The sequence below is a fragment of the Cryptomeria japonica genome, chromosome 9 (genome assembly GCF_030272615.1).
Source record: "Cryptomeria japonica chromosome 9, Sugi_1.0, whole genome shotgun sequence".
Lineage (NCBI taxonomy): Eukaryota > Viridiplantae > Streptophyta > Pinopsida > Cupressales > Cupressaceae > Cryptomeria > Cryptomeria japonica.
In genome coordinates this window covers 606,193,743-606,206,833 of record NC_081413.1, presented here as the reverse complement: position 1 = coordinate 606,206,833, position 13,091 = coordinate 606,193,743, and the positions used below count along the sequence as shown (strand labels likewise).

General features: G+C 34.1%; 1 protein-coding gene across 1 annotated transcript; it reads right to left on the bottom strand.

Moving 5' to 3' along the window:
- Positions 1–400: 400 nt before the first annotated feature.
- LOC131041479 (hydroxymethylglutaryl-CoA synthase) lies at positions 401–12,644 on the bottom strand. Its single transcript, XM_057974624.2, has 12 exons — positions 12,420–12,644; positions 10,943–11,049; positions 8,967–9,099; positions 8,203–8,346; positions 7,468–7,626; positions 5,990–6,063; positions 5,797–5,872; positions 5,606–5,661; positions 3,026–3,113; positions 2,740–2,880; positions 2,479–2,628; positions 401–1,087 (listed from the first exon to the last, which is right to left on the bottom strand). The coding sequence occupies exons 1-12, from the start codon at positions 12,489–12,491 to the stop codon at positions 869–871; spliced, it is 1,419 nt and encodes a 472-aa protein (XP_057830607.2). The 5' UTR covers positions 12,492–12,644; the 3' UTR covers positions 401–868.
- Positions 12,645–13,091: the final 447 nt, after the last annotated feature.

Genomic DNA, 13,091 nt, shown 5'->3' with positions numbered 1-13,091 from the left:
GTGAAAGATTTTACATCAGATTTTTTCTTAATTACAATTTAATATTCATGTCAGCTGAACCCACATCACATCACAACTTCTAATTTATCATACATCCTTTATATTAATTATATCAATGACTATAACCATATTACAAAATACTTTAAAATAAATTTTTAAGGATTGTCAAAAAATATTGCCAAAAATTTTATGGGCTTCAAAATTTATAGAGAAATAAAACTCCAGAGACAAACTGAAAAGTACGTTTTTGTTCATCACAGCTGCCAACTGTAACCATTTTTTTGGCTAAACGATATAAGATATATTTGAGATTGGGTTATATATTCATCATGTTTCATTTATTTTTAACATATTAAAATTTAATGGGCAACATGCCACTATCTTTAAGAACAGGCAAAAGTTAACCAGGGCAATGGCCAAGCCTTTTTATATTGAATTAAAGTAGAATTACAAAGAACAACAGCTACAACAGATAGCTGAAAGAAAAATACCAGGGCAATGGTCAAGCCTTTTTTATATTGAATGAAAGTAGAAAACAGATGGCCGAAAGAAAAATACATTGAACTAGATCAACCGAGTAGCCATAGAAACCTACAATGGACTACTCACTGTTGTAGTTTGGCAATGGCCAAGCTTGATACAGCATTTTCTCTTAATGCTCCTTCCATTCTTAAAATTTAAAACCAGGAAGGTGAATATTATTCAAAAAAAAAAATTCTAACAGCATTGCCATGTTTATTTTGCAAATAAATAATAGACAGAGGGAAAGGCTCAGGAACGATGATTTACAATGGAAAACGTTGGTCAGCATCTCTTCTATATTTTATGTAAGCCCAACAAGACTACCTCAGCCTTAAATGTATTACAATTAACCGTGGACAGTACCATTCGCAATCTTTTCCTTCTCACAGTTGTCGTTGGTGTTAATTAACTTTTGAGCATAGAATCGCCGGTACATTGAATCCACTTTGGTCAAATAAAAGGTCCCAGGCCTTAAAAATTTATGTTGAGAATGAGAAACGAAGTCCTTCGCTCCGTATCGAGTCTCCATCAGCTTCAGGTTCTCCACAAAATCTTCAGGGAAAAACTAGATAAACCATCCAAAGACGCACACATTTAGTAAACACTACATACCTAACTAATCTCATCCAGACTAAATTAATTAATAAAAATTATATATTCAATCCAAAATATATATATATATTAAAAACTAATCTCATGAAAACTATATTAATAAAAACAATATACTAAATACAAAAAATAACAATAAAAACTGCTTGCCTCGAATGCTAAAGAAATTTTAGTGCATAAAGATAAGCGCTCAAACCATGGAGTACTAACTGTTCCATCTTCCACAATGATATGCATGTGACTAGATGAATATTAAAAACAGAGGAATATTGATTATTGTATAAGAGGTAGATGAAAATAGAGGAATATTTCTTGTACAAAACATTTGTATTAATAATAATATTGTAAGTGTTCTTAATCTTTCCTTCGTGTCATTTCTGAATGTTTTTCTATAAAACCAGATTCCGGTATTTGGTATGAACTACAGCACTTCTATGACCTATCCTGTCAGAGTTCAAACTATATTCCTAATTTTCAAAGGGAATATAGTGTCAATACTCTATATTATCACAAATCCTAGATAATTATTAGCATAATCCGGTCCATTATTATTTTGTTTTACTCAATTTTCTTTCTTTCCACATCTTTCTATGTCTGAAACTGTATCATATTTCTAAATTTTTCATGTATATTTTAAAAATTAAAGGATACTTCAGTGCCTAGAAGCAGGGTTATATAGTTGACATTACTTCAAGATATCACTTACATCTTTTGTGTTTACGTGTATTTCGGAATTGGAGAATTCTCTATATCGTGCTTCTCTGAAAACAGTTCGCTGTACTTTAGTATGACCTACAACACTTCTATTCATTCAAAATTTCCAACTAAATTCCTAGTTTTTAAAGGGCTTTGCCAGGAAATATAGTGTCTATATTATCACTCATCCTAGATAATTATTAGCATAATCTGGTCCATTGTTATTTCATTTATATTATTTGACTCCAATTTTCTTTTTGTCGTGTCTTTCTTTGTCTGAAACTGTATCATAATTTTAAAATTTTCTATGCATATTCTAATTATTCGTGTGATTTCTTGTCACATTACCATTGATGTCCCAGAAAGACATGAAACAACAATCCATCGTGATGTTTCATTTTTCTATTTCCTTATATGAAATAGCTGTAGCATTAAAATGGTTTTCCTTGTAGGTTCTTTAAGTATCCAGTTGCTAGATATGAGGAAGGTAAATACCACCAAATAATAGAAGTTCAATGAATCTGTAAGTGAACTTTTTAATTTTATTCACATATAATGGCCTAAAAGCATCCCTATCTTCAATGGCTTCCAGTTAGGCTAATTAACATTATAGTCATTTGAAAGATGTCTAGGAAAGATGAAAAAACATACCTCATGTCGGGAATCAAGCTTGCTTTGGAGATCCATAACTTTTGCAATGTTTGCAATAGTAAAAGGGTGCTGACCTTCCCGAATTTTAAGAGAGAACATTGTTGAAGCAAGACCACTTCCATAAGAGAACATTAACACCCTTTGACCTTCCTGCAACAGTAAAAAACTGTCATTATGCTTCAGAGGATACAAAGGTAAGATCCTTTTGATTATTAACATGTGTGATTTGATAGGAATTTTTTTAAAAATGAATCAGATTACCAGTGACTTATGCTTGTTATGTATAATGGAGGCAAATGCTGCATAAAGAGATGCCGTATACATGTTGCCCACCAACTTTGGTAAGAAGGTTGATGGTTGGACTTTTGAATCATACATTGGCTTTGCAACCTGCTGAGAAACCTGAAAATACTCCAGATGATCAAGCCAACTGATGAGAGCAGGAAACTTGCAGAAGATTTCAAAGATAAATTCTTAAAAATTAGAAAAAACCATATAATTCTTCCACATAGAAAACAACCATAGAGAAAATGTGCCAGAAACAAACCTTTTCAAGTTCACGGCTATTGTAGCTCTCTTCTTCAGACAAGCTAGCATAGGGTTCTAGTTTCTCTTGTACATCCCTCCCAACAGAACTGAAAATAGATAAAACAAATTAATTTACTTTGTTGGTTTCCAAAAAATAGAGATCATAAACCCTCACCAAACATCTTTGTTACAACCCAACCGATAGATATCACACTAGACAACTTTGTTCTATTGGATATTGTCCCCAATTTACTCTAATCCAGAAAGACAACCGAGATGGAAATGTACAATGGATGTATCATGTTGATATAAAAGAAACCTTGTTGCTCAAATAAAGAGGAGCAGTTTTTCATATCTCAAAATAGACCCATTAGAGCTACACCATATACTCTACAAAAAAAATCCAAGCGTACAGGATTGTGCTGGAGACAGCCCAGAAGAAAGATTTAACAATAAAACACCCTAAATTGTTTCACCGTGCTTTCTTACTTTCCTAAGTTGTTGATATGGAACTGCTTATAGCTACAAGCCTACAAGCACGTTGGCTGCATCTCTTAATTGATGGAACAGACCACGAAAATCAGCCCAGTAAAATAATTCATGGGATGATGATTAGCTTTTAACGCACAAGTTTGATTTAAGGTGTCTACATCCATGACACGTGCAGCAAGCACAAAATGAACTTCCAAGCAACTATTAATAAATATTGAATGAAGTGATCACCTTACAACACCTGTTTGGAGTGTATAAACTCCCTTATTGCTTAGACGCCTGCTCTTTTAAGTTAAATTTTCAAAACACTAGAAAAAGGGAGCCACAAAATGACACTCGAACTTAAGCATGTTGATCCAGTAATTGACCAGATACTCGGACCTTATGATCCTTTCATGCCAGGACACTTATGCATGTCTGTGTCCATATGCATGCTTATGTACTATGGATGTGTAAGGTTAGGCTATACTGTATGCCTATACGTACACATATGTGCAACTGCAAATCCATACACATTACATTTCACCCAACTTTTGGTATTTTCATATTTTGCTACTTTTCCATCTTTATTTGTTTTAAAATTTGTTTCAGAATTGTTATACCCTAATTCCAAAAAAAGGCCTAGAAAACAAGGGAACCTTTGGAATTTCCTTGATTCAGTTTTGCACTCAAAATGTGGAAGAACACCGAAGAAAAAGAAACCATAGATCTTCAGAAGCCACACAATCAAAGTGAAAGCAGAAACACAGATTTATAGCAACACTTTCTTAAATTGGTTCAAGCAACACAAAAAATGTATGGAAAAGTATAGCACAATAAATCCATTGTTCCATGGGGACGTGGTTCCCCCCCCCAAAAAATCCCCACATTTTCAAGATGGGAGTGTCTCTGGGACGTGGGGACTTGGAGAAGACATCCCCCCACCATCCCACCACCATTGCTCAAGGTTGAGACATTTTTAGGACACCTCCTAGTTTGGGGACGGCTTGGGGACTCCAAGGCATCCCCAAGACATCAAAGGGACTCCAAGGAGTCTCCCATCTGTCCTAGGGATTTCCAAGCACCCCCCATGGCAATAAAATAAAAATTCAATATTTTAAAAAAATTAAAAAGTGTTTTCGATTTACATATCGCAAACCCTAACCCTAATGGTCTATGGGCTCCACCCAAACCTGAAGCACTCACAATATACTTATAAATAGGCATCTAACTTCTAAGCCTCATTTTAAATCACTCATTAGTGTTAGAAATTTAGAATAGTAAGGATATGGTGTTGCAAAAAATAAGTGATAGAATTGTGAAAATGACATCCACCATGAAGGCTTGTGAGGTTTTGAAGGCCTTAAATTGTGCTTGGTGGTGGGAGCTTTCCCCCTCGATCCCTCTAGGGGCTTTGCAGTTTGCCCCCAAACCCCTGTGAGGGGTACTACTTACTAGGGCATTTGCTCCCAAACTTCTGCCCGCCACTATTAATGTTTAATGTATTTATTGTTAACTTTTACTTAGTACGCCAAAGTTTCATTTGTAATTCTTTTACTTATCCCTTACAAATCTTTTTATAACTAAATTTTCAAGTTATATATGTGTTTGCACCACCAGCCCACCACTCTGGTGCTGCCATCCCCGCGCTGTCCTCAAACTTAGGCCGTTGGTCTCCCCGTCCCATTGTCAGGAGACTCTACGGAAATAAGAATAACTCACAACGATGTTTGTCACTTTGCCAAGAAAACTAGTGAAATTCTGCCCTAAATTTTCAAACAAACTTTAGCACTATTTGCTGTATTCAACCTCTTCAAATTTCAATTGGACATAATTAAGATAAAGATGACATGGGAACAAATGTTAATGACAATATTCTGCACATTAAAATTTTCTATAAATGCTTTGAAATTTCACATGAAATGTAGATAATTATAGGACCATAAATCACAACTCTCTCAAAAAATGAAACTGCAAGAGTATGTCAAGAGATCAAAGATTCGCCAAAATAACTAGTGAAATTTTAACCCTCATTTAAGAACAAGCTTTACAGCCATCCACTGTATTCAACCGTTATATGGGAACTCACTAATGACCATATTCAAATCTTTTCATTTTAAGCACATACCTGGCATGTCTGGAAAAATCATTGAAAAATAGTCGACCAAAGCTCTTTTGCACAAGCTGCACCAAATCAAAACAATCTAATACAGTAAACATTTGGTGATTGCATTACAATATAATAATATATAAGAAATAAAACACTTAAATGGGTTCTGGTATGGTTGGAAGGGCAAGATCTTCTCTTAACACAGATACCTTATTGTATGGAGAGTGAAATGCAACATAATCTGCATCTAAAAGAGAAAACTGCCTTTTTTCCTCCTTTTCAAACCTGGAAAACAACGAATAGTACATTTAGCTCCCACGTATGTACTTCCAGACCATATGTCCTTAATTTGAACATAAACATGTAACTTCAGCATGTGTAACTGAGAATCCAGAAACTCACTTGTTACAAAGTCGTTTGTAGCAGGAGTCAAGTGCCATTAGATAGCAATTTTGCGAAAGCTTTCCATCTACAACCTGGCTCATCAAATTTTTTTACATGAATGTAAATCGTCAAAATGATATAGGATGCAATGTATTTGATGTATTCATCATATCTTTCTCAAAAACAGTATATTTAATGTCAGGAGCTATCAAGCATAAAGGATACACCTAAATCAAAGAAAGTCCTACAATCAGGTTGATTTTACAAGAGAATATAGAAATGGCAATGGTGTCAACCAACTGAATGCTTAGGAGCTGATCTGATCCTACTGTCAATTAAACCTTGCTCATCCATCTCACTCAATTTTTCAAGTTTAATGTGATAGCTTGTAGGTTTAACTAGATAATGCAAATTATGATTCTTAACGGTAAAACTTTGGGAAATTATGGCAAATCAAACAGAAGATTACTCTTTGAACCAGACTGTCTCGATTGTCCACCTTAAACAAAAATGAGACCCCACCTTTTCCTCAGGAATGACATTTATAAGCATACATGTCTACGACAACTTTCAAGATATCTAGGTTGCTAGCTATATCAGGGCTATCATCTCAGTAAAGCATAATATGAATAAGCAACCTCATCTTCATGATCATTCTTAGGACAAAAGTTGTCTGAGGGTGATGTCATTGCCCAAGATTACCAAATGGAAACAAAAGGCATGTGGCCAAGAGTGAGAACAAACAAGACACTTTTGATTTTTAATAAACAAACAAATGAACTAATATGCATATCTATAATCGACTGTTCACCTATTGAATGAAGCTTTGAAATAGCACATAATTATGCTTTGGATTCTGCTATATGGATTGTGTGCCAACTTTTCATGATCAACTAACAAGTGCATTCTGGAATTTATTTCAGTTGGCATAAACAGCAAAGAAAGGAATATACATGTTAAAGTTTGTATTTCAAAATAAGATCCCTCATACAACTTTGCTCTATGCAAATCTGCATTTTCCCAGTATGAACATATCCATTTTTCTTCACATTAAAGCAGTTAACTCATGCAATCTAATTTAGTTTCCTTTTTAAAAATTTAAATCTAGTGCTTACAATGGCCCTGAAGAGGTTTGGCTTTTATCTTTCACTCAAACTTGACAAAGAGACAAAGTTCTCTCAATCACCGAGACTTCAAATGAATCAACATCATTTTTATCTTACCAGAGTCTGTAACTATATGATCTACATTAGTCTGAAAATGGACTAAAAATATGAAATGGAAATAGGAGTTCTAAAAAAATGCCTATAGCTAATGCCCCACACAATGTAGTGATATCCTTGTTGAGAAAACCAAAAACAGAGCAGGATGTAATTTCAGATTGAAGCTCTAATGCTGCATCCCAGCCAGGGAATAAATGCAATGATGAATAGTATAAAATTTACAAATGCACGGACAATTATAGGCTCAAAACTGCAGGGAAAGGAGGAACTAACCGGATACTCGCTAGCAAGATTGGGCTTATAGAAGTCATATGCATGACCCATGTGGGTTCCCCTGTATTTGCTCTCAAATGCCATTGGAGCATTGGGTCCTATCAACATAGCAATAGCAGCTGCTCCTCCTGTAGGCCGAGCTGATCCCTCAGCATAGACCTTGAACAAGAGAATAATGTCAGTCCACGCATGTAAAAATCATTTTTGACAAAACAATCGCAGCAATGCATATCCATATTGCATTTAAAATCTTTTCTTTAAAAAGACATTGCTGGATAATGAACGGTCCTGAAATGAATGCAAATATTGATTATATTGAAAGTTTAATAATCATAAAATTTTAAATTTTAAATTTTAAACTCATCCACTAAACAAGATAAATCAACAAAACTAGCTCGTACAATGGCACAGACTTTTCATCACAAGGTCCACTTCTACACAGTTCTCTCTGATGAGCATTAAAAGCGTATAGAACCATATTACATACACAAGACTGTACTAAGACTGGGTTGAGAAGAACAAGGGTGGCAATACTCGATTTGAAAACCCCTAAATTGTCTGAAATGTAAGGATTCAACATTCTAAATGCATTTTACAGGCTGCATAATAAATATGACAATTTTTTGGGTTGCTAAATTATGCCTTAAATAATAAAAAGTGCATTGCACAAAAGCTCTCCACTGAGAAAATCATTTTTTCCCCCCAAGAAAATCCAGAATAGAGAAAAGAGCATACTGCGCTATCTGTAGCTACAACAACACCATATCGCCCATCCCAAGAACTACTTTCAACCCAGTTAACACAGTTCAATAGAGCGGCAGTTCCACCATAGCATGCGTTAGTTGAGTCCACACCTTCAATTTCAGTATTGCCACACTTCTGTTCAATTACAAAGAACAACGTACATTAGCACTATAACATATGTTTTAAGGGGAAAAAACACTAAATGCAACTTCAAATAGATTGGATTTTCTTTAATGAAAGGAAACTTAAGGGAGATGTAGAAAGTCTTGCAAGTTAAATATAATTTCAACAAAATGAGACAGAAGTTAGGGTGTAAGTAGAACCTACATAGGTAAATAAGAAGATCTTAAAACATTTGGATCATAAATAATCTTTGCCCCAAACAGACAATTCGTAATTCACCAAGATACAATGTTGATATATCAACATATTAGATAGTTCTATATAGCAATGTAGCATTGAGAAATGGTTTTCCTACCCTTGATCAACCCACATTGTACAATCTAATATCATGTCTTAAAATAATCAGAATAATCAAAAGCTACAGAAATAAACAGAACTGATGTTTGAGTAATATGTCAATATGTCATATTTTACTTCTTTCAAATTACTGAAATAAAGTAGTTAAAAATAAACCCTTCTATTGAGTAGAATCATAAGTAAAAAAGCGGAAATTAAATGTTCTTAAAGTTGTCCAAATCTCAAGCTTAGAACTGTGTGCAATTCTTTTTTAAAGATAATTGAACAGAACAAACCTCAAAAATTGACATCAACCAAGTCTTTATTGACTTGCTCTTATCGATAACAGTTTCACTGCCGACTTCTAGGCGGCCAATTTGTTTAGGATCAATAGCATATTTTTCCAAAAGAGATGTTAAAACTGTCAAGCTGCAAGGCATTCAGATGAAGAATTAGCACATGAAATTCTATATGATGACTAATTGCAATATAAAACAACTTCCATGAAGTTCTAAAGATAACTAATTGCAATGTTAAACAACTTTCATGAAATTCATTTCTGTAACCAAAGTTTGATTTGAATAACATAAACAAGAAGCAGTGAGAAACTTGGCATCATAAATCAATTATACATCTTAGTATTTTCAAACACTATTTGATGACTACTATAAACAGACGCAGCAAAAAGTATGACATCAAAAATATTAGATGGTATTAGTTTTTTACAGTCCATAGATTAACAAATGCAGTATTGAGTACTACACATTTTTCCTGATGATGGATCACTGTGTGTGTGTTCCAAAAGATCGAATTAAAAAAGTATACACAGCTTAATCCTAAATTTGCATTTGTTTGTCAAAAATATTATTCCTTTTTTATATTTTGGAACATTTACACACATCTAGACCTCTGTACAGAAGAATAGACATCAATGAATAAAAATAGAATTCGAAACAAAAGAAATTTTGAGTGAAAAAGAAAAGATCTCAATATATAGTTTGTTGTCATTTTCTGGATTCGTTTAAAATCTCTCCTTATATATTCAACTCCTTTAGAACACAAATGATACTCTTTATGTGATAGAATTTATAATCAACCAAAAAATTATTCATTTTCCAGATTTTCTCCTTATTAAAATTTTGACCAGGCATGGCTCATCTGAAAAGTTGAGGATTCAGCAAACAACATTAAGTTCAGCCAAACCAAATAACTATGCCTCTGACATGTGGTGGAGCCATGGATAGCATAGAGATGTATATCCTAATAGTGGAACATGTCTTGTCGGTATCTTGAAATAAAAAACCTTCCAACCAAACTAACCAAAGAATGGATCATTAAGTGACAAGAACGCATGGGATATTACAAAGTGGTGGAAATACCATGAAGACACCCAGGATATGGTAGTTGTGTATCTTCTAATATTCTATTGTGACTGGCTGTCCTTTCTACTCCCTCAGACATAATTTTAAAATTCCCTTAATGCCTTGTTGCTTGAAAATAAAGAATTCAATGGCAACTAGACACAGATATTCTATGTTTTAATGCCCTTCAAATTATAGAGTCTCTTTTGATCCAAGGACCAAAATGGATCATGTCAGAAAAAGGGAAAATAAGGAAAAAATGGGAAATCCAGTGGCGACAAGGAAGTAGCACTGAACCAATTGGCAGTTCAACAAGGCCTCTTTGGTACATATCCGCGCCAACAAGGACATTTATCTGTTCTCTTGTTCCCCTCACAAGGTAAAGGGGAACGTTTTCTTGCATGTTTATTCAATTTATTCTGTACCATATTTCTTACAGAGAAAGTTAAGACTTGTAAATATCAGTTCAATAATCTTTGTTTTTACTGTTCTTTGAACACAACAAGCTAAAAAAGTTTGGAGTCAAAAGGATACTCTAGTTTTCTATTTGTGGGAAACACTCCTTTGTTTTAGTGTTCTTATCGTAGAATACTTAACCAATTACAGATCACTTTGTATGCCTGGTTTATGACAAAAGAAAAACTCTCAACCAACAGTAAAGAGCTGAAGCAAAAATGCTTTCATTTATCCGTGGCATGAAACAATAAGGGTGGCAAAACTCTGAACTGTCAAGAGTGCATGCATACTAAGGCAATAATACTACAAAAAGATCAGGGAAATGGAATCATGTAAGTACAAGCATGCGTTAAAAATTCACATTTCCTTAGAATTCTAAAATTTCATTATAATAATGTAGATTTGTTTGTAAACTAGTTGAATGAATTTGAAGGATACGAAAGACAGAGACAAACCTCATAGAAATCACATCTTCCAAATCTGTGCAGAAAGTCATGCAGTCTTGTCCAAGGCCAATTGTATATTTTCCTTTACTTACTCCATCAAAAGCTTCCAGGGCATCCTGCAATTAAGGAAAAAATATGTAAACAGAATATTTTGACTATGAAAGTAACACTTCAACAGACAAAGAAAAATTCATATCCACTGTGCTCAGAATCAATGCCTACAGGTAGAGAAGAATGAACCAAACGATCTCAGTTTTGAGTCTCAGGGTATGGGTTCACCTGTGCTCTTTGACAATGAGTTGAGAAAGAAGTTAACCCTGTTTGGAAATAGGTTGTTTTGGCTAAATATAATAGAAACATTGGTCGCCCCTTATAAGAAGCACTTTACTTGGAGATTGAGCCATATTCATGATTTCAAACTTGTGCTCGTCTGATTAATTATCCAAATTTTAGTTGCACTCCTTGCATTGGTTGATGTTTTCCTAATTATAGGGTTTAAATATCACAACAGAAGGAAATCAATACTATAATTAAATTTTGGCATGTAGGATCTGCATTGCCTATATAGATTTGTGACCAATGATATAGACTGATCTACAGTGCCTCCAAAGCTTCTACTCAAAAGAATCTTCTAACTAGTCAAAGACAACGCCAGCTTTGGTTCTCACTGTAGCTTTAAATTCTTTACCTTCCACTCAAATGATGAAGATAGCCCAATGTTGAAGAATTTTTAGAATGAGTTAGAATACAATAAAAATATTACTGCAATGCATGTAGCAAAGACATACAAAAGAATCTTCCCTCCACTCAAAGACCATGCAAGCTTTGATTCTCACAGTAGCTTTAAAGTTTAAATTCTGTATCTTCCACTTAAATAATGAAGATGTCACAATTTTGAAGAAACTCTATTGTGAGTTTAGAAAATAACAACAATAGTACTGCAATGCACGTAGCAAAGGCATTCTATTAGTTTTGGCAGGAGGTCTAGGCTGAAATATCGTTCAATTTTATAGAAGCTTTGAAGAATTTGCAATAGCTACAACATGAAAAGAATGACTGCATTCGAACTTATTCCATATTAGGTTTGCCATGTAACGAGATTATGAATTCAAGATTAGAGGTATTAAATTAACAGGATTCCAAAAATTAACTCTTAAGTGCTGCTAAAATCTGCTGCGATTTGCAACAGAACCACTGCGGACATTTCATATCCTCTCTCAACATCTTCCGTAAGTATTCTAATGCATTTGATCACAATCTCACCATGACCCGTAGTCCACAATGATCTAATATGCTAAAATTTCACTCCAATCGCCATCCTCATCCCTGTCCCCTTTGTTACATCCCGTACCTACGGTTCAGACAGCAATATGCCGCTGAACTAAGCACTTTGTGGGAATCGAACCAGCGACCAGTGGGTAGGGAAAAAGCACTTTGGGCCCATAAACCCTGTTCAAATATGATAAAAATGCAGGAAAGGCCTTACCTGTTGAACACACGTAGTGGGAAAGTAGACCTCCATGGCTAAAATCCCAACATTCTTTGGGTGAGAATCCATTTTCTTCTAGCACAGAAATTTTACGGCAAGGAAAGAAGCGTCAGTCGTCAGATTTTATTGCTCCTCTGCTTGCAATTGCTTTGCTTTTCTTCTACATTCGACATGCTTAAATAGGAGCTCCCGCACGTGTGTGCAGACTATTGACTTTTTCGAGTTTGAATACCGACCTACTTCCTACGATGGAAAAACAAGGGAAATCAATTATTTGTCCTCAATCCAAAGCCATAATCGACTCTCATCCGACCTCTTTCCTTACACTGGATTTCTATTTGAAAAGAAAAAAGATAAAAAAAAAATCTTCAATTTGTTAAACAAATAATACCTATGTTTCTACATATATTTTTACCTAAACTATTTTAGCAAATTTGAAAATAATGAATATGATTAGATTTAAATAAAAAGAAAATGCACCTGTTTAACTATAGGTTTAATACAAAATATGATTTTAATTAGTGTTACTATTTAAAAAAACATGATTAGTCAAATAAATGATTCAAAATTTATAAAGTATTTGTTCTTTTAGCAAATTAATTTTTATTTTTACAACTTGAAAAGAAAATTCACAATTGCAAATTTAAATCAAACCTACGAATCTAATAT

Bases quoted from the DNA above. Each gene is read 5' to 3' on its own strand.
- LOC131041479 (XM_057974624.2), bottom strand. From the start codon at position 12,491: ATGGATTCTCACCCAAAGAATGTTGGGATTTTAGCCATGGAGGTCTAC. The intron at 7,627-8,202 runs GTATGCTCTTTT...CTCTTGTTCAAG, and splicing joins TTGTAGCTACAGATAGCGCA to GTCTATGCTGAGGGATCAGC. The intron at 3,114-5,605 runs GTATGTGCTTAA...ATCTATTTTCAG, and splicing joins GATTTTTCCAGACATGCCAG to TTCTGTTGGGAGGGATGTAC.